This window comes from Tetrahymena thermophila (assembly GCF_000189635.1).
Source record: "Tetrahymena thermophila SB210 genomic scaffold scf_8254590, whole genome shotgun sequence".
NCBI classification, from domain to species: Eukaryota; Ciliophora; class Oligohymenophorea; order Hymenostomatida; family Tetrahymenidae; genus Tetrahymena; species Tetrahymena thermophila.
The window spans coordinates 552,062-580,061 of NW_002476361.1; the positions used below are offsets into that span (position 1 = coordinate 552,062).

At 22.1% G+C, this 28,000-nt stretch overlaps 7 protein-coding genes across 7 annotated transcripts; all 7 read right to left on the minus strand. All coding sequences in view use genetic code 6, as the record gives it.

Moving 5' to 3' along the window:
• Positions 1 to 649: 649 nt before the first annotated feature.
• On the minus strand, positions 650 to 3,771 carry TTHERM_00255620 (cyclic nucleotide-binding domain protein; the record flags this gene model as incomplete). The annotated part of the gene is made up of 5 exons (XM_001019116.3): positions 3,601 to 3,771; positions 3,339 to 3,528; positions 2,484 to 2,911; positions 2,288 to 2,413; positions 650 to 2,086 (listed from the first exon to the last, which is right to left on the minus strand). The coding sequence occupies exons 1-5, from the start codon at positions 3,622 to 3,624 to the stop codon at positions 650 to 652; spliced, it is 2,205 nt and encodes a 734-aa protein (XP_001019116.3). The 5' UTR covers positions 3,625 to 3,771.
• Positions 3,772 to 4,291: 520 nt separating this feature from the next.
• Positions 4,292 to 5,960, minus strand: TTHERM_000255629 (hypothetical protein; the record flags this gene model as incomplete). The annotated part of the gene is made up of 10 exons (XM_012798400.1): positions 4,292 to 4,382; positions 4,437 to 4,526; positions 4,764 to 4,859; positions 4,924 to 5,013; positions 5,064 to 5,153; positions 5,207 to 5,296; positions 5,360 to 5,446; positions 5,512 to 5,601; positions 5,663 to 5,752; positions 5,809 to 5,960. The coding sequence occupies 10 exons, from the start codon at positions 5,958 to 5,960 to the stop codon at positions 4,292 to 4,294; spliced, it is 966 nt and encodes a 321-aa protein (XP_012653854.1).
• Positions 5,961 to 7,455: 1,495 nt separating this feature from the next.
• TTHERM_00255630 (DnaJ domain protein) lies at positions 7,456 to 9,373 on the minus strand (the record flags this gene model as incomplete). Its single annotated transcript, XM_001019117.3, has 4 exons — positions 7,456 to 8,200; positions 8,252 to 8,563; positions 8,854 to 9,194; positions 9,266 to 9,373. 4 exons carry the CDS (start codon positions 9,371 to 9,373, stop codon positions 7,456 to 7,458), a joined length of 1,506 nt encoding a protein of 501 aa, XP_001019117.3.
• A 1,241-nt stretch (positions 9,374 to 10,614) lies between these two features.
• On the minus strand, positions 10,615 to 13,595 carry TTHERM_00255640 (LsmAD domain protein; the record flags this gene model as incomplete). Its single annotated transcript, XM_001019118.2, has 7 exons — positions 10,615 to 11,079; positions 11,145 to 11,295; positions 11,358 to 11,452; positions 11,504 to 11,628; positions 12,038 to 12,562; positions 12,829 to 13,069; positions 13,473 to 13,595. 7 exons carry the CDS (start codon positions 13,593 to 13,595, stop codon positions 10,615 to 10,617), a joined length of 1,725 nt encoding a protein of 574 aa, XP_001019118.2.
• Positions 13,596 to 14,928: 1,333 nt separating this feature from the next.
• TTHERM_000255648 (ataxin-2 amine-terminal region family protein) lies at positions 14,929 to 19,429 on the minus strand (the record flags this gene model as incomplete). The annotated part of the gene is made up of 8 exons (XM_012798401.1): positions 14,929 to 15,015; positions 15,069 to 15,239; positions 15,431 to 15,529; positions 15,826 to 15,969; positions 16,033 to 16,251; positions 16,301 to 16,490; positions 16,601 to 18,682; positions 18,987 to 19,429. The coding sequence occupies 8 exons, from the start codon at positions 19,427 to 19,429 to the stop codon at positions 14,929 to 14,931; spliced, it is 3,435 nt and encodes a 1,144-aa protein (XP_012653855.1).
• A 932-nt stretch (positions 19,430 to 20,361) lies between these two features.
• TTHERM_000255649 (ataxin-2 amine-terminal region family protein) lies at positions 20,362 to 22,828 on the minus strand (the record flags this gene model as incomplete). Its single annotated transcript, XM_012798402.1, has 5 exons — positions 20,362 to 21,243; positions 21,297 to 21,487; positions 21,652 to 22,047; positions 22,321 to 22,582; positions 22,730 to 22,828. 5 exons carry the CDS (start codon positions 22,826 to 22,828, stop codon positions 20,362 to 20,364), a joined length of 1,830 nt encoding a protein of 609 aa, XP_012653856.1.
• Positions 22,829 to 23,414: 586 nt separating this feature from the next.
• Positions 23,415 to 28,000, minus strand: TTHERM_00255650 (ataxin-2 amine-terminal region family protein; the record flags this gene model as incomplete). The annotated part of the gene is made up of 8 exons (XM_001019119.2): positions 23,415 to 23,495; positions 23,669 to 23,833; positions 23,885 to 23,983; positions 24,031 to 24,174; positions 24,226 to 24,465; positions 24,523 to 24,718; positions 24,894 to 26,842; positions 27,017 to 28,000. The coding sequence occupies 8 exons, from the start codon at positions 27,998 to 28,000 to the stop codon at positions 23,415 to 23,417; spliced, it is 3,858 nt and encodes a 1,285-aa protein (XP_001019119.2).

A 28,000-nucleotide genomic window follows, 5' to 3' on the forward strand; every position in this document is an offset into this window, starting at 1 on the left:
TTAATGAATTTATTTATGCTATCTATCTATCAATCAATTTATGTATCTATTTATTCAATTTGTTTAGTAGATATTTTCTAAATTTCTATTTTTCTTTACTTTTAGCTTTAGTAAAATAGATATTTATTTTATTTAACTTTTATTTTTTAATCATTTATTTTTTGAAATTGTTTGATTGATTTTGAATAGAAATTTTAATATTCCTGATTATAAAATAATTAATTTATAAATAAATACATTATTTTAAATAAGTTTTATTATTTTAAAAAAAATACAATGTTAAATTTATAAATATAATTTAATTAGAAAAAAATAATTTTAAAGGACTCAAAAGCTTTTAAATTACTTATAATATTATTTCATATTTAAATTAATTTAAGATAATTTGAATATTAATAATATTATCATATTAATTTAAAAAATTATGCTAAATATTAATTTTCTTAAGTTAAAAAAATCTATAATTCAAACAAAAATTATGAGATTAATAGTGAAAATTATATGAAAAGGTTTTAAAAATTATAAATATAAAAAAATAACAATTTATTTATTTATTTAATTTATTAATTATTTTAATTAAGTTTAAAACAAATTTTATATTTATTTTTTGTGTATGTTTGTTTTTTATTAGTTTGTTTGACTTGATTTTTCACTTTTATTCATAAACATTTATTTTAAAATTTCTTTCCTTAATATTTTTGATATCTTCTGGTTCATCAGATTACTTCTTACTTATTTAAGCATACTCTTCTTCGGAGAGAGGCTTTTTATAAATTACCTTTGCTTATGGGGAAATAGTTCTGTAATCATCCTAAGTTTTGGAAGCATTTCTCATAAATTTGTTAATTTACTGCTCATATTTAAGAATGTATTATTAGATCTAATCAGAAAGTTGCCTTCCTTTTTAATCCATCAGCTCATCATTTTAGTCATTCTTTTTTCCTACTGAAAATAGTGCTTTCTTCTCTTTGTTTATTTAATATTTTTACAAGTAAAGAGTAGAGTTTCTTGTGAAATTTTCAAAAAATTTAGAGTCTCTTCTGCTGCTATTATCACCAGCTCTGTTTGTTGTTTCATTCCTCTCTTATAGATTTGTTTGGGAGCCATCTAATTAATTGCTACTAAATTATTTAGGACTTAAGTGGTTTTATAAATCTTATTGCACCTTAGGAGTAGGTATATTTATAGATTAAGTATTTTGATCGAGATTTATATTTATGCTGTAAGGCTGAGCTGTTTCTGTTGGAATCCTCTTTGTAGTTGGTAAACTCTCACTCTACTCTGACTTTTGAATTTATTAAAGCTGGGAGATAGATGGATTATACACTTTAGATTCGTTATAATTTATGTTTAGCTAATTTTATTAATTTTATAACTAAAATTCATTCTCTTTTTAATTCTAAAGTTTTTCAAAAGAATAATTTATTCTCTTGGGTTGTGATCCTTAAGGTCTATTAACTTTAGTAGATTATATTTATTATTACTACTACAAAATATTATCGTATTAATTTATTTGAGGTAAACTCAAACGTGAAGGGTCATTCTTTTTTGATTGATTAGTTACTGTTAAATTATTTTAATTTAGAATATGATTAACCTACTCTCTAGGCACACTTTTTAGTACTTTGATGTTGTTATTGATATTTTCATATCTAGAGGCATTATCCAAAATGGTACTATTGTTATTATTGGTTATTATTGTATTTGCCAAAATAGATTCTCCTATTTTAGACATGTTGCTATTTTAATAGATATTCCTAGAAAAATTAAGAAACGAGCGAGATTTTACAAAATCCTGAGTTGTTGCTATTTTTAACTAATCTTTTTCAAGTATATGAATTCTTGCACTTGATACTTAGCTTGCCTACTTATCTAATATCCTAGAAACTTCAGTTTATTTTACCTTTAACTTAGTTTAAATATAATTTCTAACTCCTTCTATTCCCATCAATAAAATTTTGAATGTAGCCTTGCTCATAACAATTAAATCTCCATCATTACTTTCACAAATTACACTAAAAGTCCTGCATCTTCTATTTATAATATCTTCTTCTCCAAACATTTCATTATCTTTCAAAATCTTTGTCTTTTAATTTTAAAATTCAAATAAATAAATAAACAAATCTATAAAAAAATGTAGTCTCTAAATATTTTTTTATAATATATCATAGATTTTCTAAATTAAGAGAAAACAATTTAACAATGATTTTTCTCTACAATTTAGAAACAAAATAAATTTTTTTTTTAAAAATGTTAAGAATTAGGTAATTAATTGATTAGATAATACCAGTATATTTTTATTGTGATGAAACTCTTAAAGTTTTACTGTTGTAGTTCCTAGACTATCTAAATATTTATTATGACTTACATCATTTAATTTTCTAAATTAAAGATCTTAAAAGTGTTTGTAGACCTGTTTGTTTTATGGAATTTTAAGAAAAATAATTTTATTTTTTGTTGAAATTAATTCGTAAAAATCATACTCCAAACTCTCCTTAAGATATTATGTAAACTAAATCAGATTTATCTCCTTCTAAAAAAACTTGCTAGTTTTTGACATAAGATTCATGAGTAGAAAGAAGGTAGAATAAACGAAGATATTTTTCGTTTTAATTCCAAAAAAGAGGCAGGTTTTTCATATAAAATAAGCTCATATCAAGCCAAATGTTAACAAGAGGAGCTATTTGTTAAAAATCTTTTTTTTATAAAACAAGCACAGAACAATTTCCTTCATTCTCACTTACTTAATATTAAACTAGACTTTTATCTCCTGTAATTAGTGCTACTTCATTCATACAATCTCCTTCAACCAACTACCTTGCTCCATATAATGAATCTTCATCTTTTCTATCTCTAATAAATACATCTACACTTCCTTCTAAGATCACATAGAATTTACTGGCATAATTTCCTTTATTAAAATAAAATGATTTCAATCAGTTCAAAGCATAATTTAAATTAATATTTAATAATCAATTATTTGTAAATTTAGCAAAATTAGTTTATATTTCTATTTATTTTATAAAAATCATGTGTTTAGATTTGCTTGATTATCGATCTATCTAATTCATCAATTTATTTATTAAAGATCAAATATTTTTTAATAAAGAGTTATTTATTTTAAGACTCCATTAAAAATCTTAATTATGCTTTTATTATCTAATTTGACTTTTTAATCCAAAATGATTCTTATTTTTTAATTCATTTTAATTCTTACTCAATAATACGCATTTACTGAGAGAATATTATTAAGGATCTCCTACACTATTTAAAATTTTTAAAACACATTACAAAACAATTATTTGATTTTGCTATATTAGTTTGTTTGAATAGAGTACCTAAGATTTAAACAATTTATTTAGGATGAAACTACTCGAATGTAGCATTATATAAAAGTTTGTTGTACTCAAGCTTATCTTCTTTTTAGATCTTATCTAGGAACATATTCCCTTGAAGAAGAGTTTCAAGCTTTTAGATTTTATTTTGGACTTTATCCTACTTGTCCATATTCAACAGTTTTTTAATTAGCTTTTTATTTAAAAAATAAATGAGTTTCTATTAATCTTATTTGAACAAATTAAAGACATCTAAATGAATTACTTCTATCTTGTTCTATTGAGCCATTTCAAGATTGTGATTGGAATATTGCTTGATTGATTAATGGTGCCTGATATATTTAAAAACTATGAAGTTTCTTTCTACTGAATTAAAAATAATAAATTTTTATAACTACAATATCTGATTAAATTATAATTGAGTTTATAAAAAATTTACAGATTTTCTATTTTTAATAATTGAATAGCTAGCTAGCATATTTCAAATGAATTTTATTATGTATCAATCTTTGTTATAAAATGTAAACTATCTATCTATCATACTATGTATGTATGCTAGGAAAACTGCAAATTAAAAAATAAATAAATGATTTAAAATAATTTTAAATAAAAAATATGACTGACCTTTTAAATTAAAATAATGATTTTTAAATTAGATTCTATAAAAAATGTGAGATAAATAGAAGGTTTTTGTTTTATCAAAGATAGTTAATATTTATTTATTAATATTCAAAAATAAATAACCCTATAAAAAGTGTCAGTCAGAAAAATAAATTTAATTTTTTAAGATATATTTTATTTTTTTATATTATTAATCACTTTTAAAATGAAAACAAACTCAAATATTTAAAGAGAAGTAAGTGTTCAAATTGATTAAAAATAAAGAATGCTATAAAAATAATAATAAACAACTATTTTATGATATTAAGATATATTTTAAGATTATTATGTAACTTTCAAAAGCAGCAGTACATTAAAACTAATCTTCTTAATTTTTTAAACAAAACTTTTGTCTTAAAATTACATTAATTGCTAATCAAATTATCCCTTTTCAAAAAAAATATTTAAAATAGAATAGGGGAAGAAAGAATTAGAAAGTACTATGCATATAATTAGATCTATAGAAGATTTTTACAATTCTTAAGTTCTTAGCTTAAATCAAAAATGTGGTTATTTTCTAATAAATTCATACTAATTATTTCATAAAAAATTGTTAACTATTTATTTTTAAACAAACAAATATTAATTCAATAAAATAAAATAGTTATAAATTAATTACTTAAAAAGAAATTCATATGAAAAATTATTAACTAAAATGTTACTTATACAGGCAGGTATTTAGAATTAAACACTTATTCAAATAATTTCGATAATTTTAAGTTTATACTCAATTTAATTTAAAATTTAAAAAATAAACAAATGGCTTACTTTAAATTTAGTGAGATTCTTTGAAGTTATTGAAAGTTTGATAAGGCTTTTCCTAATTATGATAGACCTTTCTAACCTAGTCCGATATTATTATGGCTTATTAAATTGATAAATAAATAAATAAATTTAAAAACTGAAATGTTAAAATGTAAAGGTTTACTAACAATCAATAATAATTTCTCTGAGATTAGATAATCCTTAAATTGCTTCAACAAGTTAAATTATGTCTTCTTGTTTTATTTTATTATCCCTATAAATTATTTTTCTTTAGTTGGAGAATTTAATTATTAGTCAATTTACTTTAAACTCAAATAAAGAATTTAAATGCTTTGACTTTTGCTAATCTATAAGCCTAACTCTCTCAGTGCTTCTTAGTTTAATTTACTTGAGCTTATAAAAAATGATAATTAATTAATTTCTCAATTATTTTCTTAGTTTATTACTCAAAGCTTAATTGTAAATATTTAAGGATTTTTAATGAAGATAAGAAATTTCCTAATTAAGATATGTCGTCTTCAAATATCTGAATAGAACTATTCATTTATATTTGTTTGGATTTAAATATAAATTTTAGTAAAAATAATAAATATTTTAACTTAAATTATAAGCATAATTCTTTTATTTTATTATTGTCATTAAGTAAAGAAAAGCTAGAAAAACCTCCATTTCCAAGTTAATTTCCACTAATTAAAATTTAATTAAAAATAAATCAATTTGTGAAAAGAAAAATGAATAAATTAAGTTCAACTTTAAATAATAAGCCAGCTTTTCCAGTATCAATAACTCAGAAACAGACTAATTCAAATAAGTTAATCCTTTCTTATTAATGAAACAGTAACTTTTTTATAAATTAAATTTTATATAAATTTGTAAATTTGTTGGAATATTTATTTATTTACTCAGCTTTAATAACAAAATGAGTAAGTTTATTTAGTTTAATTATTGCTTAAGCTATGTAGTTTAAACCTTAATCTTCGATGTTATTATAGCTTTTTAAATATATAAAAAAAATATATATATATAAGCTTTTATAGTTTAATTTTACTTTAAATTAAGTATGAGTTTATTTAAATTAGTCATGTTTTTGATTGCCTTAGAGACAGATTAACAGCCTTGAATGCCAATTTTATTTTACCTTTAAAAATAGTTTTAATTTAATAATAATAATAATAAATTTTTATATTTCTTAATTTCCATAAATAGATTAATTCATATTAATACTTAAAATTATATTTTATTTAATATAATTTTTTTCCAAATTTTTTGGTTTAATCTCATAATAAAATTTCTGTTGCCAGTATGTACTGTAGTTCCTCATATATTAAGGTCTGTCCACCTTCTTCATTTTTAACCCATTTTTCATAAGTTTAAAATTTTCAAAAAATTGACCTTAAATAAAAAATTCTTAATATTTGAGAATCTACAGACAATTTATATATCTTTTATTTATTTATTTATTTATTTAATTTTCTTTTTAATTTTTTATAATTTTTAAAATATGGCAAATTAATTTTTACTAAAAGCATATATCAAGTTCTTGAAGGCTCTTTAGTGAATTTAAATCTTCAAAAATTGAAGCAACAGCTAATTAGCCAAGAGAATTTCGGCTTTTTTATATAAAATAATTATAGGTAAATTATAATAAAATTAATCTTACTTAAATGATACTTAAAGAGAACTTAAATTTAAACACTTAGAAAGAGCTATTCCTAATTCATCTAACTTATCATCTCCAATATTACATGAGCTTTTAAATGATTTTTATTATTATTTTATTTTGAAATTATAAATTATACATAAAAGCTAAGCTTAAATGTTTTAACTAATTTAATGATTATATCGATTTTGCAATATTAATCACTCCTGCAACTCCTAAAGTACTATTATATCTATTTAAATTAAATTTTAGCTAAATAATTTTAAATAAATAAATTTATTTATTTATTTATACCCAATAAACAAATTCAAACTTTTTAGATTTTTCAAGGTAGCAATAGAATTAGAAATTTATGACGAGCCTTCTGAATCTATTTCAATACTCAACCTAAATTTTGAATAAGCTTTAGAAAATTAATTTATATAAAAGTATGTACGAAAGTTATTCTAAATTTTCATTTTTGGATAACTGTATTGCTAATCTCTAACTTTATTCTTTTGATGGCTTTTATCTAAATAAACAATTTTGTTGTTAGTTATTTAAAAAATGAAATAGTTTTACGAAAAATATAAATTAAGCTCAGTTTAATTTAGAGGAGTATCACTTTGTAAAAACTTTTTTTATAAAATAAAGAAAATATTTTTCATAAATGATCTAAAAACTAAGTTTACTTATTCTCCGCTTTAAAATAAAACCATTTTAAGTTAAGACTTTTTTTATTTATTTATGAATCCAAATAAATTTATTAATAAATTAATTAAATTTTTAACTTTTTTTAATATCATATTTATCAATCAATATTACTTATATTTAATTTACTTATTTTTAACTTTGAATTGATATAATTTTACTAATTTAATAAAATTTATTTCAATTTAAAAAATAGAAATAATTTTAAAGAGATAAAAATGATTTTTAAAGCCAAAAAAATAAGATTAAATTTGAAAATTAATTTATTTTAATAACTAACAAAAATAACAAAAATAAATATTGAAGATATACATGCCATATATAATAATTTAAAATTATGATAAATCATTTATAATTTTTGTAAGTATACTTAGAATTTAATTATTGTTGTTATTATTGACTATTATTTGATTACTTGCTATTATACTAGCTATTTGATGTTTTAGATTTACTGTAATTGCTTTATACCTCTTCGTTCTAGTATTAATTTTTAAATTACTTTTAGGTGTTTTATCTAGGTATGTTGCTATTAAATTATTATTCCTTATTAGTACTTTATGTTTATGATGATTTTTAGCTGGAATTATAAGATTTTTAGCTTGAGGTGTTCGAGTATTTGTCAAATTCATAATTGTTACTAGTTTTTTTGCTTGGTTAATTATTCATTTAATTAGAAAAATTCTTTTCCTTAAATTGATTTGAAGAAGACTTCTAACTGAATTAATCTTATTATTTATTATAGTTATTATTATTATTATAATTTAAAGGTTTATTGTTGCTGTATTTCTAAGAAGAGGCTTAAGAATATGACTCTTCTTCTTCGTCTTCAATGTCATAAAATTTATTTTACTTTTATTATTTCGGCTTCTCATCCTGCAAACGGTCTTCTCTTTAGTGATTTTTTAGCTAATTAGAATGTGTTTAATGAGTTAATCTATTATTGTTTGTACTACGATTATCATGCTAATCATATTAGCTATACAATTGCTTTGGTTGCTTATAATCATCTTACTCTTCTGTTATTTAAACGTTTTCATTTCCATATTAATCTCTTGTTACAATTTTCTTGACAGTATATTTTTATCCATTTCTATTAATTTTTATTTTAAATAAATTTTATACTTTTTAATAATAAATTTACCTTATTTGTGTAGTTGTTGTTATGCTTTTTTGCACTCCTCTTGAATTGCCGCCATTGTAATTTGAGCTAGATGAATATGAGGAAGACTAAATCATATTTTAACCCACTCTACTGAAGAAACTATCAGAAATAAAATCATTCATTATAGAATTAATCATGCCACCTCCAAAAAAGTCATTGTAATCTTCATCGTTTTTATTGTATTTTCTGCTATTCTTTTTTTATTTCTTTTTGCCCATTCCTCCAAATCCAAACATGTCAAATGCACCAAAGTCATCATCATCGTCATCGTCATCAAACATTCCAAATCCACTAATATTAATGTATATGAAAAAAAATTATTTAATAAAAAATATAATTAAATTAAATAATTTCTCTTTTATTTTGACAAAAGTGAGTATTTCTTTATGTAAAATATACTTTAAAAAATAAATTTAACTATTTCTACTTTTTTTATAACAACAATATTGAATTTTTTTTGCTTTTTTCAAATTATTTGCAATACAAAAAGTAAGAATTATTATAATGATGATTTTCTTTATATTTTTCTAATTTTTTTGAGTTTTTATACAAAAATCTAAATAATAATTTAAAGAACTTACAAATCAGATCCGAAAAATTCTCTAAATATTTGTTCAGCATTAGCAAAAGTGAAAGGTTAGTATGAAAATCCTCCTCTATTTCTGTTGCTTTTTCCCTTTCCTTTTCTTCTTGAATTGGAAGGGTCTACAAAAACGAATTCGGCTTCAAAGAATCCATCATCTCCATCATCAGCATAATAATCATCTGCATTTCCTCTGTAATATTCGTCAGGCTATGGGGGTTCTTCATGGCCATATCTATCATAATGATCCCTCTTTTCTTAGCTAGAAAGGATACTATAAGCTTCTGAAATGATTTTAAACTTTTCTTCAGCTTCTTTTTTGTTATTCAAATTTTTATCCTAATTGTTAGAAATTAAAAAAACATGATAAATTATTAAGTTAATAATAAATTGCTGGTATAAATAAATACAGGATGCCATTTCAAAGCAAGCTTTCTGTATGCTTTTTTAATTTCATCAACGGAAGCAGTTTTTTAAACTCCTAAAACCTCATAAAAACACTATTTTTTTCCACTCATATTATTCTAATTGCTTTACAAATGATTGATTATAGAGTTGTTAAATTTCTTTGATATTCAGATATTTAAAATTATAATTAATTATTTAGATAGTAAAAAATTTATTACTTTAAATTTTAGCTAAATTAACAAAGAGCGAAATAGTCTCTATTTATCCTTAATTCTGTAGCAGATTTACATAATTATTATAATAATCATTTAAGCTGAAATTTCTTTACTTTTACTTGATTGAATAGTATTCTATTTAACAAATTATAAGACTTCTATATCTACCAACTTCTTTGGAAAATTTCTATTTGTCCATTGTTATAAAAAGCAGACCAAAGAATATATAATTAGAAATATTTCTCAAGTCTGCCAAAAACTTACTCTGTAAAATTTCCTTAGTAAAATACTAAACATATATGCATTTTTGTTAGATTGAAAAATTATTTTAATTTAAAAAGAAAATTAAAGAAAATTGAAATGAAAATGAATGAATGAACAAATAAATAAATAAATAAATATATTAAAGAAGGAATGAATGAATGAGTTATATTTGATAAATACTAACATAAATCTTGTTAAACAGTTATGAAATTGAAATAATTATGATATTTTAATAAAAGTATAACAAAATATTGAAGTTTAAAATAGTTTGATTTATTTTTAAAAATGATTTTGTTAATATATTTACAATACTTTTCTAATATAAGAGTATTTTGCAGCAAGCAGGTATTAATTAATTAGGATATTTATTTTATTTTAAAGTTTTTAATTAGTTTTTTATTTATTTTTTTATTTATTTATTTAAAATTAATGCTGCTCTATTATAAATCATAAACAGATGAGTTTTTAGAATAGTTTTTCTTTAGCAACTACATATGAAGAATATATTTCCCATGATAGTTGAAAACATTCCTATCGAGAAAATTCTTCTGCTTATTGCTTTTGAATGAACACCATTCTTATTAATATCTGCTTATTTGCTTTTGATTTGTATGAATGCGAGTCTTGGCATTTTAAGGCATTTTATCGAGAAAGAAAGAGGCACTTAAGCACATTCCCATTTAATAAATACTCATTTGTAGAGAATAGCAATTAAAAATAGTTATCTTTATAGTTTAAACTTTAATTGTTTTTTCTTATTTTTATTATTATAAAAATAAGCTAGAGATTTAATATGATTAAAATTCTTTAAAGCTTGCATTTTTTTAAGATGTTTAAATAATTATGTGCTTTCCTCTTTCTTTCCCATAAATTCATTATTAGGTATTATGTTTAGAGGAGTTTGATTTAAAGGGATTGCTAGTTGAATTTTGTTTCTGCATTTTTGGATTATAGAATTATTACCCTTAATTATTCTAACTGTAGTTCTCTATGTTCATATTGCTATTGTTTAAGATACTATTTAACATACTAGAGGAATTGTTTTGGTTGGGATTGCTTAAATTGGTAAAACTGCTATTCAAATTACTAGATGACAGATTCATATTATTCGTACCTGCTACATTATTTATAGTAAAACTGCTATTCATATTTTACTGCATATTAATTTGCATTGCTAAAGCTGCCTAATTAAAAAACTAATTAAATTTATTATGATTGATTTTTGTATTTTATCTAAAGCCATTACTAATTCTACTACCTATACTACTTCCACTGCTAGTATGACAGCTCTTAATCATTAAGCTATTAAACAATAAAATATGGTCTTTCTTTTAATCCTTTATTAATTAAAATTTTTTATATTTGTTTTATTCTTTTTTAGGGGATAAAATGAATTGTTTACACTTAAAAATGAACGCCATGAACAATCATAATTCATCTATTTCTCCTCTATGTATTCTATCTGATTTTCTTTAGTCGACTTAATTTTATCTAAAAATATCTCCTGTAAATTGAAGTTCTCTTAGATGTTTACCATTTTATTTATTTAAAATCTATTTTATGATAATGACAATTAAACCACATATAAAATTTTATTTAAAAACTAAATTAAAACCTTTCGTTTTATGTTTAATGAGTAACTGGAGGCTCAAAAGTGTTATTTGTTAATCTAAGCTTCTTTCCTTTACTTTTAAGATTGCTTCCACCACCCTAAATAGATAAATTAATTAAAATTTTTTCTGAAATTAAACATTATCATACCTTTTGTACACTTTACTCACTCTTAGCAGAGTCAGGTCTCATTGAATCCTATGTTGAATTAGCTTTTGTACTGAAATCATCATAAGGCTCTTTATATTTATCAACTTTGTCAATTTTTTATATTCCTTTTTATAAAGTAAAATTTCAATTTGATATTTTTGATTCATAATTGAAAAATTCTTTTTTTTATTTTGCTTTTAAACTTTTTAGTGGCTATTTGTTAAATAAATTCTAGCTTATTTGTTTATTTATTTATTAATTATTTTTGTCAAATAATTAAATATTTTATAAATATTTCTGATCTAAGAATCAATCAATCAAAACATTTATTATACTCTTTTTAAAAAAATTTCATGATTTAGAAGAATTTTCTTTGGTATAATAAAGTTCAATAAATGAATAATATCTTAACCATCATTTTCTATTATTTTTAATACAAAAAAAGCACTAGAAAAATAAGCCACAAACCTTAAAAATTATTCATTATAACTAGATTGAGCATTTAAAATGACTAATATATTAAATGGTTTTTACTGGAAACAGATGAGTATAAAGTGTTATCGTCAAATACTCTATGAATTGAAACATCATTTCTGTCATCTTAAATATGGATATTTTCAGATTTTGAGCGCTAGACTTCTCTTTCGAGAGCCTCAGCAAAAGTATAGTTTTCTTTTGATATATTGAATATGTCTAATGTAGTTGTGTAATAATCTGGATTGAACTCTTCTAAATATTGAGATATTTCCTAGTGATTAAACATTCGATCTATTAATAGTTCTTGCTCTGCTCCTTCTTCTTCTAACCTACAACTAAACTGATTAAACTACTCTTCTGTTAGAATATCATCTAAACCTGCTTAATTTTATTAGAAAATATGCTCATAGCCTTCAAAAGAGTATTTTTCAAGCATTTATTTGCTGTTGCTAATATTAGTATTGCCAAATTAATCTTTTTATGTATTATCTATCTAAGTTTTTAACTCTTGTTGTTGTTGCCTTTTTAAACGGTTATTTTTGACTATCTCTTCATCTATCATGATATCTTTAACATAACTTCCTTTAAAATTAAAACAAATACTTAGCTTTATGTGATCGCTACATTTAAATTTGAAACTTTTTGTTTTTTATTTCATTCATTTTTGCGTAATTAGAAATTTTAATGAAACTTAAAACTAATTTATTTGATAAATTTTTTTCTGAACCTAAAATAGAATAGAAATTATTTATCTCCAATAAATTAATCTATTATGCGCCTAATGACTGAAACATTTATTAAAAATTTAAATTTCTTTTAAAAATCTATAAAGAATAAAAGGATTCTACTATTTCTACAAACATGGTGGTTCTTCTCCTACCGCTCTAAAAAAGTGGCAATTTGATTATTCTCACTTTACTGAGATACCATCAATATGTCCTTAAAGTGAAAGCGCCTCTTAACAATTCGATTCCCTTATTCTGTTGACTTAATGCACTAAAATATACAATTGCCTGTACCTGGATCTATTGTATAGAAATATCCCTCTATTCTTTCATTTCGTATAGTCCAAATTGTCATAAGCTTACCCTATAATTTTTAAATAGAATAAGAGGTTTAGCTATTGATATTTGCTTGTTTGTGATTAATTTTTTGATTATTTCAAGATAACAAACACTTCAAACTAATTAATTAATTTTCAATAAAAAATAGGAAGCTTTTTGCTTCTAAAAATGACTCAAATTTAACAATTTTGAATATTTTTGCTTTTTCATATCTAATGAACGAGACTTTGTTTGAATCAACGAAATCAATATGAAATTTCCATTTTATTTTTAACTACCTTTGCCACTCATTCATTGCTTATTTAATCTAAAAATAAATTTTATGGATTGAAATATTTATCAAAACATAGAAAAACTGCCTAAATTTTTCATTAAATGTGACTAAATTTCCATAATTAATCTTTGTCCTAATTAAAAAGTTTGTTTACAATACTGTCAAGAGCAAAATGAGAAAAATTTAAGTCGTTTGCTTGCTTTAACTATTATATAATATGCGTTATGTCTTTGAATTATTCATCTTTGGAATCCTTTTCTTTATTCGTGTTGATCATTTAAAAGATTTCTTATTTGTTTTTTTGATTTTAATTGATCACTTATATTTTTCAAAGAAAGCTTAGATTCTAATTAATTATTATTGATTATTTGCTTGCTTGTTTGTTTGTTTGTTTTTTGATAAAGCAATAGTGTTTTTTTAATTAATTATTCAATCAATATAAGCTTTCTCTTTATTAATCTCTTTTGTTTATTTTCTTCTTTAAGTAAATATATAAAATAATCAAACAAACAAACAATCTATCTATCTAGAAATCAATTAATTAAACAAATTATTTGTTTATTTACAACTCTATTTATTGAAGAAATTATCTAATTTTTTACAAATCAATATCAAAGTATTTATTTACTAATCAATTATTTTATTTCTTTGCAACCCAATCCATTTATTTGCATCAATAAATCATTGTATTTGTATCATTCATTCAATTCATTTACTTATATTATTCATTCATTTATTTATTTATTAATACTTTTTGTCAATATCTCTATTTATTTGTAAATTAATTGACATATTTTGTATGTATTTTCACATTTTGAATTTTTAATTTTACAAATAAATTAATAGATTTATTTACAATTTTGCTTGTCTATTTATTTACGGGCATTTCAATATTATAATTGATATTTACTTGAATTAAATAATTTAATTACTAATTTAAGATTTCGTTTTAACTATTTGCTTGCTTTGAATTCTGTTTATTTAGATATTTATACATTATTAATTAGAATTCTAAAATAATTTTTTTTAATCGATAAAGCATAAAAAATTTTACTATTTAAAAGTAATAAGCAAAGCTACTTACTACTCACTCATCCTACTCTAAATTTTACTATTTAAAGTGATGCCATAGTGAAAAAAATTTAAGTAAATTAAAAATTATGTCAGAAAGCAGAAAATTTTTAAGCTTTTACTGCACTATTGAACTTAAACAATAATATTATATTAAGATTTTAGATTAATATACCCGTTTTATTTTTTTAATATTGAATTAAAATATTGAAATTTTCTCAAGAAATTATTTAATTATTCCAATATTACTTTAAGACAAGTTTTTAAAAGGGAATAATAAAATTAGAAAGATTAGGGTAGATAAGTAAATTGTTTAGAAAAAATATTAATTTTTTTATAAATTTTAATAAGTAAATATAAATAAATTTAATTTAAAATTAAGTTAAGTTTATAGATAGATAGATGTATGTATCCAAAAATAAATAAAATCTTACTCAATATTATTTTATAAATAAAACAATAAGTAAATAAATTAATTTAATAAATTGATTAAGACAGAAATTTTTGTTATAAAATAAATAAATAAATAAATAATTAAATCAATGTATATCGTTGATCACATTTTAAAAATCCTTCCATAATTCTATTCTTAATTTTGGAGTACTTAACATAATCATAATGTGCATCTTTTTTTAAAGCAGAATAAGTTAGAATATGTTAAATTTTAAATAAAAATAACCTTTTTAGATATTCTATAAAATTTGTGGATGCTTAGGTTTGAAATGTTGTTGGCGTATTTTGAAATATCATTTTGTTTGTTTGAAAAAGGACATGCCTTGTTTTTCATTAAAATCACTGCTATATCTTTATAACCTTCTCTATAAGCATAATACAAAGGTGTCCTTCCGAACTAATTTTATTAAAAATTTTGATAAGTTAATTTGATTTTAAGCTCAAATAATTTATTATCTATCTAACTTCCTACTATTTTAGTTAATTTAGTTTTTTAATAAAAATACTTTTTCTGGTAAAAATTTTAATTGAAAATTATTAAATTTAAAATATGTATTATAATAGTTTAATAAAAAATTTATATGTTACTACATCTTAAGCTTCTACATCCGCTTATAATTTTATTAAATTGATCAACAACTCTGTGTTCCCTCTTTTAGCAGCCCAGTGGAGTGGAGTTTACTAAAGCTATAAAAAAATTATTATAAAATTCAAAAATTAACATTTAGATTTCTTTTAAATTTATAAATCAAAATTTGATGATTATTTTTGCTATTGATTGATTAAAAATTAAAAACAAAAAAATTATTTTTCTCTCAATTTAATTTTTTAAGTAAAAAATATAGAAAATTAATTAAACATAAAATTGTTATTATCATGAAAGTTAATTATAAATAAATAAATTCATTTAATTTTTATATTTTGATAAATCAACTATTTTAAAATTATTGTTTATTTTGGTTAAAAAATAAATAAATATTTACATAGTCAGTAGAATAAACTAAATATTTATCTGAGATCAATAGCAATTCTATTTGTACTCTATCATTTTGTTTTATAGCTTCAAAGAATGCATGACAATATTTTCTTGTAATTTTTCCTTCTTAAAACAATTTATTTTCACAAACCTGTTTAGACAAAATAATAATTTATTTATTTATTTAGGCCTCATCAAATTATTTTAAAATTACTTCAGTCAAACTTAGATTAAGCTTAATTAGTTTCATTAAAGCTTTAAGAAGATTTGATTTAATACTATTTTTCTTTACTTATTTTATATCTTAACTTGAGTCTAATTAAACTCTTTTCACATCTTATTTAAATTAAACATGGTTTGTAAACTTTTATTCTATTTTTTTAATCCATGTTTCATACCATAGATCGCGTTTTCTGCACGATAAATCTTTAACCTAGTTTAAAATTTTTAATAAATCTAAAAATTTTATTTAAGAAATCTACTTAAGCATCTTTCTTGTACTCTCGATAGACCTTTAAATCAGCTTTAAAATTCTCAAATTGTTTAACAAAATAATTATCTTCATACTATTCTAAATTATGCGAATCATTTTCTTTTTCTTTGAAACTTTCCTCACACATTTCTTGTAAATTAGTATTTTCTAGATTATAAGCAGTAGCCTTTGGCTAAAATCTATTTAAAATTGAAAATAGGCATAAATATTAGTAAATATTAAAAATAATTAATTTGAACATTATAAATAGAGCAAAAATAAATTGGTTATTTTTATTTTAAATTATTACTTCATTTGATCCAACTTAAATTCAGGCATTATTTATGAAATAGGCTTATCCTTAGGTATCAAATCTTCATCTTATTATTTTTTATTCGCTATAAATTTTAAGAACTCAGTAAATTTCTATTTTTCAAGATCACTAAGCATTTTATTTTTTTAATCTTTTCCAAATTTAAATTATACATAACCATAAAACGTTTCAAACGATTCTTTCTTTATTTATTTAGAATTCATTTTTTCATTGATTATATTTTCAAAATTACTTTAAGATAAATTTTTCAGCCTTTCACTTATGGTTTATCTTAGTAATCTCTGTGAAGAGAGAATTGTTTCTGATAGTTTACTTTAACTTACCAACTTTTTATTCAGAGAATTTTTTTGTTAGATATTTAAATTTAATTTAAAATTTATTTTAGATTAACAATCGCCAATTATTTCATCAGAATAATTTCCCTTTAATTCTTGTTAGTTTGAGCTGAAATCTGTGCTACCCTAACTTTAAGAATATGATAATGAACTTTAATTGATTTGTTTTGGGGAACTACAGTTACTGTGCACTTAAGTTGTTTACTTAGCTTCATTTTAACTGATTTATTTTGCCTCAACTTTGTTACTATTTTTCATACTAACTTAACCCATTTATCTAATATTCATTTAACTTGCTTATTAATGAAATGTGTTTTATTCTTCTTTTCCTACAATATTGTTGTTATGCTAATTTTTTTTATTTTAAGGAAACAACTCGTAAGTTATGTTTTAAAATGGGAGCTATTTGCTTATCCATTTTTCTTAATTAGAAGTAGGAGTGCAGTCTCTGTATGTCTCTTTCTTTTAAAGAGATGTATTACTTTTAAACTGCTAAATACTCTCTGAAATTCTTTCTGATTTCTGAGATTCATTAAGACTGTTTACAGATTTTTCTTTAATGCCTGCTAACTTAATCTGGGATTGATCTTATCTCTCAATAGCTTAGAAGGATATTTAACATTCCTCATCATAATTTTCGTTTAACTTTTAATTTGATGTTGTATTTTTTATCTAATTCAATACTTAATCCTAATGAGTCAAGATTCTGCTTTATTTTTAAGGATGCCCAGCTTTACTGTAATATTAATTTATTGCGTCAGGGATTGAAAAATTTTAAGCTAATTCCCAGTCATTATTGTCATCAAAATGTTAAAAAGTCTAAAAATTTTCTTTGCTGCTTGTTATACTAACTGGCAGCTGGTGGTCTGTCCAAGTTTTTTTACCACTTAAAGTAGGAGGAGAGGGTAAATTGAGTAAATTTTAATCTGTATTTAAATTTATTTTTATATTCAAATGCTAGTTAATACTGCCTATTTTAGGTAAATTTTATTAGGTACGATTCTGCTTAGATTCAGAATGAGAATTTCTATCAGAGGGTAATTTAAGGTGAGGAATTAAAGTTAAATTATGATCTGACTATCTCTGAGTTTATTATTCAATTTCTTTTAGGGAAACTCTAGGAGTAGTTTGCTAAGAAATGGATAAAGTTTACTAATTTGGTTGTTAGATTTTTTTATTTTAGATCTGAGAGCCTTCTTAATTTGGATTTTTTAAGATTTAATACAAATTTAAAGGTGATAATTAAGCATCCTATTTATTTTTATTACCTCTTTAAGTAAGAGGAGTCTTCTAAATATTCTATCTTTTTTATTCATTTTATTTTGCTAAATCCTTTTCATTTTTCTTTTCTTAAACCTTGTAAAAAGTTTTAATTGTAAAATTTGTTTGTGTTTAAAATTTATCTCTCTCATTCAAATGCATTTAATATTCTTCTTACTATTATTTTTCTTTTTCATTTTAGACTAAATAAGTTACTTAGCTCTACTTTAAACTTTTAACATTAAAAGCATCAACCTATTCTTAGCTCCTTTCCGTTTTTAAATTCAATTAGTTTGTTAAATCAACCAATGAAAAAGACTTTGAATCATTTTAACTTCTCTAAGTCCTATGTCTTAATGCTTAAACTCCATGAGAAACTTCCTTATCTTAATAGTATTTTTAATAGTTAAACTTACTCCTTATTAAAGAATTATCTTAACCTGTAATTTATCCATCACTTATCCTTTAAAAAATAAAACAATAAATCCAAGTTATATATAAAAAATCTAATTCAAAATAAACTTTATTCTTAATTAAAAAAAAATTGCTTTAAATTTATTTTTTTATTGATTAAATAATTTTTTAGCTTATGTAAAATAATATAAATTATTTTCTAGATTTATTTGCAATAAAGCTTTCTAATTTTACCAAAAATTTAAACCTTTTTATTTTATTTTCCATTTATTAGAGTTTTTTTGAAGAAGCTTTTTCTAATTTAATTTTATTTTTTTAACCAAAAATGAATAAAGAACATATTAATTTATTACTTTCTAGATTTGTTTTATTATCCGATTCCATTTACAAAGTCTTAACCCACTGTTTGTATTTTATCTAACTTCTTTATCAGAGATTTTTTAGATTTTGAATTACGATTTTCTTGACATTTTTAATTTTTTGTTTAGCTTATTTAAGAATCAAGCTGGTAGCTATTGCTAATTGATAATTCTACTTGATTATTTGAATATTATCTGATTATTCTATTTTTAGAATACTCAATATTTTTCTTATTGATACATCTTTGCATCCTATATCTATTTTAATTGTAATATTGTTCCATGTTCATGACCTATGTTCTATACTTTTCATCACATTACAACCTCCATTTCATTGTAGAATCTTTAGATTATAAGGCTTCTACCTATTTTTTAATTAGATCTGGTTTATATCTAAGAGCCTCAAACAAATCTTAATAGCTTCCTTAATCACTCATTTAATATTAGCTTCCTAAATTTTACAAAAGCAATATGTTCTGAATAACTAAAATTTCTTTTTTAAATTACAATTAGCCAAATTATAACCTAAAAATGTATATATATTAATTTACATTAGAGTAATCAAAATAAAAGCCAAAATGAAAAGCTCTGCTTTGATCAGCTAAAACCAAATTATTTTTATTTTAATTACAAGATCTAAGTCAAGGAAGAAGTCTAAGACTTTAAAAATACTTGAAATACTTGCTTTATTTAAACTTTCCTCTTAATAAAATAATACTTCTACTATTTATTAGTTAATTAATCAATTAATCAAATACTCAATCAATCAATCAATTTTTTTTTCAATTTTAAAAATTAATTCAATCAGCCAGCAAAACTTTAAAAACCACTAATTTAGTTTTCACTTTAATCTAATAAAAAAGTTTTATTTTGAGTTTTTTATGAAAGAAAAATGATAATTTATTGATAATTAAATAAAATAACTGTTTAATTGGTTGGTCTTTTGATGATATAAAATTCTTTAAAATAAAAAATTAATTCTAGTACTAATAGTATTTTTTATGTTTAAATAAAAATAATATTGATTAATTTGAATGATAAATTTGTATGAAACATAAATTTCTAAAGAAAAAAATATAATTATTGAAGAGTGTGAATAGTCAGTCATAAGTTAATAGCAATTTTTAATAATAACAAATATAAATTATTATGAATTTAAATATTAAATCACTATTTTTTTCAATTAAAATAAAGATGATATTCTTTCTGAATTATTTATCCTTTGGATCATTCATTCATTCGCTAATTGTAAAAATAATATTTAATTGATATTTTATTAATCATTTATTTCTAAAAATTCCTTCTTAATCATAAAAATATTACTAAAAATGTATATATTTATATACATTATCTTCATTCATTCTTTCTTTCACTACTAACCTTACTGTTTTCTATATGGTTGCTTGTTATTGTAAGGTTATTGATACCCTTGCTACTATTATGGATATTGTTAAAACATCATGCCTTATGTAGGAACAAACATTTATTAAGTGTAATATTAATTTTGGATTCCATATGGTGGTGGTGGGTAGAATCCCATTGGTGCTTATTAAGGATATTGAATTATAGGCTAGGCATACACATAATTACTTTACTCGTTATATTAATTTTAATATTATTGATCTTAATAATTTTAGTTTTAGCTTGGAGGTTAAGTTTCTTATTATTATTATTATTATTGTGTATCAACTTTAAATTCTGTCACTTTTTTTATTTATAATTTTTTTCTTTCTTTTGGCTTTTCTTCTTAGCTTTAAGGAGCATTAGTTGTTGCTGCTGTTGTTGTTGCTTACTGTTACTATTACTGTTATTGAGTCTATGAGTTTTAATCATTTACTATTTGAGGTTGTTGTACTTGCTTTTCTTTATCTGACGACTCTTAATCCTTTTGAGTTATTTGATTATCTGTTTTTGCTTTATTATTTTCATCATTTTAATTACCATTTTTTTAATTGTTATTTGTAATAATAGGTTAAGTAGGTTCAGGTTAAATTTATGAAGGTACAGTATTGGTACTTTTTAAATCAGGTTTAGATTATTCTTAAATAGGTGGTTCAACCTTTTCAACAAAAACAATAGCTTAACTACTTTACTTATTTGTATCATTTTATTTAGTATTTGTAGTTTATTTTTTTTATTCATGATTGCTTTCTTAAGAAGTCTTTGTTTAAATCACAGGGAGTGCTTCTTCCTTTTTGGAATTTCTACCTTCCTCTTTTGCTTAATTATCTTCTTTTTTGGTCGTCTATTCCTATTCAAAAATTTATTTAAGTTAATATTTTTATTACTAATTCAAATCTTTACTGAACCAGATTCCTTAGGTGTTGCTTGTTAATCTTATTTTGTATTTTTTTTACTGAATGTAGGTCTACCCTTTCCAAAACTAATTTCTTCTGAATTGCCTTAATTTTCTTTGCTTTCTAATTTATTCTATGATGAAATATCTTTTTTGCTACCTTTTTAATTATTTTAATCAGAGCTAAATCTACCTGATCCTTTATTTTTTTATTAAATATTTTTTAAATAAAAATATTTCATTCAGAATTAATTATATATATAGATTTTTAAGTAGAATAAATGAAATAAAAAAATAAGAATTGAAAGTTAAACGGTATTTAATATTTTAAAATTTAAAGAAAATATAAATATATTATATTACCATGTACTGCAGAGAAGTTTTTTTCTTCATCAGAATCTGCTAAAAGATCATCTCTACCTCTATCAATTAAAACATGTTTATACTTAGAACCTTCTTTATTGACTTCTTGTTCTAACTTTTCGGCTTATTCAATTTGTTTTTTATCAAACTTGGACATATCTAACTTGGTAGTATAAAACTCATCTTTGAATTCTGTTCCGACTCCAAACTTTTGCTAATTGATTTAGAACTAATCTAAGTTTTTAAAACTAGAAGGCTTAGCCTTTTGGTTAAGTTCTTCTCCATCCTCAATAGATTCACAATTATCAAAAATGAAATTGACAGCTTAAAACTCCCTTTCTCTGTTTTTGTCTAACTTGGTCAATTCTCCATCGGTTTTGATATTTTTTGTATCTTCTAATTTAAATAATATTTGAAATAGTAAATTTAAAATACTTATAAATAAATAAATATCTATTTATTTATTGAATGTTAATATCTTCTTAAAAACGAAATTTGTATCTTTTAAATTTATTATCAGTAGTACAATCTATAAGAATCAAAGTACTTTAGAAATAACTTTCTTAGTCTTATTCAGATGAAATATTATTATATTCCATTTCATTTGTTTTTTTTCAAAGATAGGTTGAGATTTATTTCAAAAAATTTTTAAACGAATTGTTAAATTACTTTAGAGGTTTTTAAAATCTTGAATGTATGGTGGATCCTCTACATCTTCAGCGAACAAATAGACGAAATCCTATTTGAGTAAGCATTTGGTGTTATTAGAGTCATTTTGGTTTTACTTTTTGCTTTAATTTTCTTCACCAGGGTAGGAATTAGTTTGTTCTTTAAAGTTTTTTATCATAACTCCACCATTTTTAGGGTTAATTGTATAAAATATTCCTTCCCCTTCTTAATTATCAGGAAGTTTAACTTTAACTTATTTGCCCTTTATTGTATTAGATAAAAAATTCAATACAGATGAGTCTCAAAAAGATATTATAAATAAGAAATGCGATTTCCATTTTAAGCTTGATCAAACAGCAGCAAATTTAAAATAATTTATCAAAAAATCAATTAATTCTATTAAACTTACAAGTAATGAGAAAACTAGATCACAAAACTTCTTATCCAAAGTTTCTTTGATGTTAATCTATTGAACTTTGCTTGTTATTTCAGAGATTTGTTTATCCATAATTCTGGAATGCTATAAGAGTTGAATTTAGTCTTTTTTAAATATATTTTATTTTTCTATTGGAGTTTATCAAGCTAAATTGATTGATACTTGATTGGTTTTAAGAAAATAATTGCTTTCAAAAATCTATCTAATTTTAATTAATTATATTGTTGTCATTTAATGAATTCTTTTTATTACAAATTATTTTAATTAATCTTATACTTCAAGTAAACGATTTTTTATTTATTTCTACTCTTTTTGCCAAAGCAAAACGATTGCCAATTTAATAGATAGAATCAATCTCATATTGCATATTTAAAGTGGTAAATTATTCCTTTAGAACATGTATAGAGTAAATTTATTAACAAGATTTATTTCTCAAAATCTTCAAAATTAAATTCAAAAATAAAACATTTTTATTTATCAATAAAATAAATTTCACAATAATAAAATTTTATGAATTTTTTACATAAATATTTACAAAATTTTAGAAAATAAATTAATTAATTAGAAATAAATTTTTTAATTTACTATTTACATTTTTATTTTTATTTTTATCTTTTACATTACTTGCTCTATCTATATTTACAAATATTAATTTTTTTCAATTCTTGAATATATACTAAAACTCGTCCCACAGTTTTTACTTCTTACTGAAAGGAAGCAAATTCATAATGAAGTGAATCTAATATATTTTAATTTTTTGTTTACAAAAATAGCAAATATTTTATTTGAAAGTAAAATGAAATAAAAAATAATTCTTTTAAAAACCAAAAAGCATTTATTACTTTATTGTAAAAATGCTTTGATATTAAAGATTATTATTTTTTTGAATAATTTTAGTAATATTTTATTTACTCTTTTAGCAGCATTAATTTAATCTTTTTTTTCTCCAAATTAATAGATAAATTCATTGAGACTGCATTTACCATTGCTCCAAGGATTAGCTTTATTTTTTAAAAGCAAGAGAGCAGTTGTAACATCACCTCTGCAGCATGAGTAGTATAAAGCTGTCTTTTTTACCTATAAAAATAAATTGATTAAAATATAAATAAAATTTTTTTAATCAATTACTTAATTAATATGATCCAAATCAGAGTTATATTCAATAAGCTTTTGAGCAATTTTAGAAAATCCTCTTTTGCATGCAATTTACAATGGAGTATTCATTCCCTTAAATAAAAAATAAATTCATATTTCGTTTAAAAAAATTTGCTTACTTTATCAAAAGTGTATACTAAATACTTGTCATTTTTTAAGAGTTCGTAAACACTATCATAATCATTTGCCTTAATGAAATTAAATAACTCTTATGATCCCACTCTACTATATGCTACTTAGGTAAACAACTTGTTTTCAACAACCTTTTATAAAATTTTCAGATTTAAATTAATACTTACGAAAATGTTATTTACTTCATCCATTGTCAAGTTAAGTTTTTGAACTTTCTGCAAGAATTCAATCATTTCTTTCTTAATTCTGCTCCATTTAGAATCATTTTTGATTGACATTTCAAATTTCTTTTATGTATTAGGACTGATAACATTACCTATTTCAAATTTAACGAAAGTTTATAGTCTTTCATTCTCTTTTTATTTTTATTCTATCAAACTTGTTAACTCTTTACGAAGATTTTACTCTTTGGAATGAATGTACTTTAATTATTAAAAAATATTTTAATTTTAAAAAATATGTTTTTTTTTTCTTATTACATATTTGTCCTCGTTGTATTCTTATTAAACCTTCATTAACTTTTTATAATTTTCATATTCTTCTTTTTCTACAGACTCCATTTATAAAGCAGATGGTTTTTAAATATCGTCAGGATTGTAATCTTTTATTTCTCTTCTATATAAACTAGTAAGATTTTTGTTTTCAAAAAGTTCTTTGTTACCCCTCGGAATATATCTATTAAAGTATTTTTTATTAAAAATTTATTAACAACAAATAAATCAATTATTTTTTATTTATAATCAAATTTATTTATATTTCTTCCTTCTCTTTTTAAGAGCTTATAAAGAAAATATTATTTCAAGACATTATGAATAAATTTCAATGGATAAATCAATAAATAATTAGTTACTTTATTTAATGCAACTTGTATTCGGGAGCAATTTATTCGATAGGTGTATCTTTTTGGTATTTAAGCATATTCTATGTTTTGATAATGTCTTAGAAAAAGTTTTAAAATTAAAGCTTTTCGTCATCAGTAACTTTTTACTTTATTTTTTTAAGTTAAATAAGACAGAGGCTATTCATTACAGAGTGCTTTTTTTAGAATTATGATTTGCTTGTTGTGTTCATGAATGAAACTTGTTTGTCGTTGTTTTAATTTTAAGAGTGGGATGGACTATTTTGGCTAAGATTATCAACATGGTTAATAAAATTCATTTAATTGTAGGTATTAACTTTTTATTAGAAGCTGACTTTATTTGATGACGAATTAGGTTTACCAGATGATAAAAAACTTATTGATTTTTTTACTTTATTACCTTAAGGTGTAGCTTCATTTTAAACCTGTTTAATTGATTTGTTGTTATCAACTGTTAACTAGGTAGCTCCTTTGAAGTATGAGGAGTTTATTGGATTGTTAGTATTATCTTGATTATTATTTATTCTAGCAGATTTAATTTAAATATTTTATCTTTAAGTATTTTATGAAGATTAATGTAAGATTTCATTTTGTGAAATAATTCGAGCTGAATAAGCTTTTGCATTATTAAAATCATTAACTGATTATTTATTATTTTAGGCTTCATTATTTAGCTTAGTTAAATCAAGTTTGAACTTTGTATTCGTTTTAAGCTGAGAATTCGTTGACATTTATTGGCTTGATGAAAATTAATTGAAAGTTTACTAGCTAAGCTGTTTTTTGTTAGTAGGAGTTGTATCAAGACTTTTAATTTAATTAACACAAACTTGATTTAGCTGATCATTAAAAGAAGTTATAGGAGAATTATTTATGTTCATAGTTAATTATCCCTAATTTTTATTCTATGTTCTCATTTGATGATTGACTGAATTAAAATATAAATTATTTTCATTATTGATTTGAGAATTTTCCATTTTTGTAGATTCTTTGCCATGACCATTTTATTATTTGAAAGATATCTGAGACTGCAAATTCAAAGTATTTTTAGTTGAGGATAAAATTGCATTATTTTTGGTTTATGTTTAATATGATGCTGCTATTTGAGATTGACTATCATTCACATCTTTAGAGTCTAAGAAAGAGCTTAGTATATTCTACTAAATCTACTAAATTTAGTTGCTATTTCTTATTTATTTTTAAGATCTATAATTTTACTTAATTTCATCTAACAATTGTTTGCTTGCTGTGCTATTATTTTAAACATTCTCTTCCAAATTTTAGTTATTATTATTATATCCCTTCTAGCAGAGAGTATAATATATCTTCTCTCTCAGCTTTGGCCAGTCTTTAGAATTAATAGTTTTCTCTTTCAAGAATTGATTCACTAATAGTTATTTAGAAGGATTAAGCTTTGTTTGAGAAGAAAATATTTATTTATACTTAGTAATTTAAAAGTCACTTTAGTCCATTTGACTCTAATCAATATTTATTTCAGATTATTAATTGTTCTAGTCTTAAGCCGAGTCACAAGCGTTTTAGAAGTGCTTTATACTAAACTAAGATACATTTTTCATATTTCTATTCTCTTAATGTTATGAAGGCTAACGAGTTTAATTTTAAGTAGATAATTGGCTAGAAAATTTCTATTAAGACTTTGGCTTAATATTTACAGGAGACTTATCTTCAATCATATTTTAACTTTTTTTTCTTAACGTATTTAAAAGCTATAAGCTTTAATTTACTATATTTGAATTATCTCTAGAGATCATAGCAGCCATCTTATTTTAATTATAATGGCTTATTCCCTATTCTATAGATTAATTTAATGTACTATTGATTTTATTATGTGCTCTTTTCTCTACATTTATATTTTTATTTCCCAATATTTCTTTAAATTGATTTTATGTATTAGTATTTGCCTCTGTTCTACTTTGAAATTCCTTTTATATAAAATAAATTTAACAAAAAGCTATAATAAAATCTAACATTTTGAACAATAATTTGATGCAAATTATTTTAATTCGATTTAAACTTTAAATAAATATTTTATAATTGTAAAAAACAATTTAAAAAGAAAGAAAGTGTTCTTTCAAAAATATGTTGATTATAAATACTTGAGTTTGAAAAGAAACATCAGTTATTGCATCAACTGCCTTCTTTCTTGTTTCTTATTGACTAAGCAGCAACCTTCTTCTGGAGTTAGTCCTTCTGTTTTCCTAGCTTAGCTTTGGTTAAACTTAAAATACTTTACTTTCTGATGGTTTATTCAAAGGCAAAGCAATTTCGGATTTATTAAGTTTTTGATGTGTAGGATTTTGTTTGGTTTATGTTAGCTCTTTTGAGTAGATACTCTTTTTGAAATCTTGATGGGTATGAGAGAAATTTCTTTATCTTTGAGGAGTTATTTAATCTCCGTTTTCACTATTATAAAAAGAATTTGATTGGTCCTAAGAATAGCAATGCGAAAACTCAAGCTTAGACTATTATTTAATTTCACTTTTTAAGCTGCTAATAAGTTTTTAGGGAGTATCAGAGCTGAATTTCAACTCATCAACTTGCTTTTTAAAAAGTGCATTTTCGCAGAGGTTTTCTAATCCATGAGATGCTTCAAAGGTGACACCCATCATACTTTGTAAATCTTTCTTATTAGAGTGAAATTTATTTTTGCTTTGAATATTGCTGTTTCTCCCTACAAAAGAATGAGATGAATTTATTTATTATGATGCTGGCAAGTTATTAACACTTTTACTCTTTGATTGCTTTTAAGAACTAGCAGATATTCTAAAGTTATTCTATGCATTTATTTGAGAAGATTTTTCCCATTTTAACTTTTACTGCTGTTAATGTTGATCTCCTACTATGTTACTTATATTATTGTAGTCTTTGCCGTTTTAAAGATGTGCGAATGAGTTAATTTAATTCTAATTTTGCACATTGGTTTGCTTTAAATATCTTAACTAAATCATAGAATTAGGCTTATTTGCCCTGATTAAAGAGGGCGGCTTCATTTTATATATACCAATAGAAGTCGAATTGATCATTAAAATGTTTGAATTATTAAAATTCTGTTTCATCAACTAATCTTTCTACTATTCCAT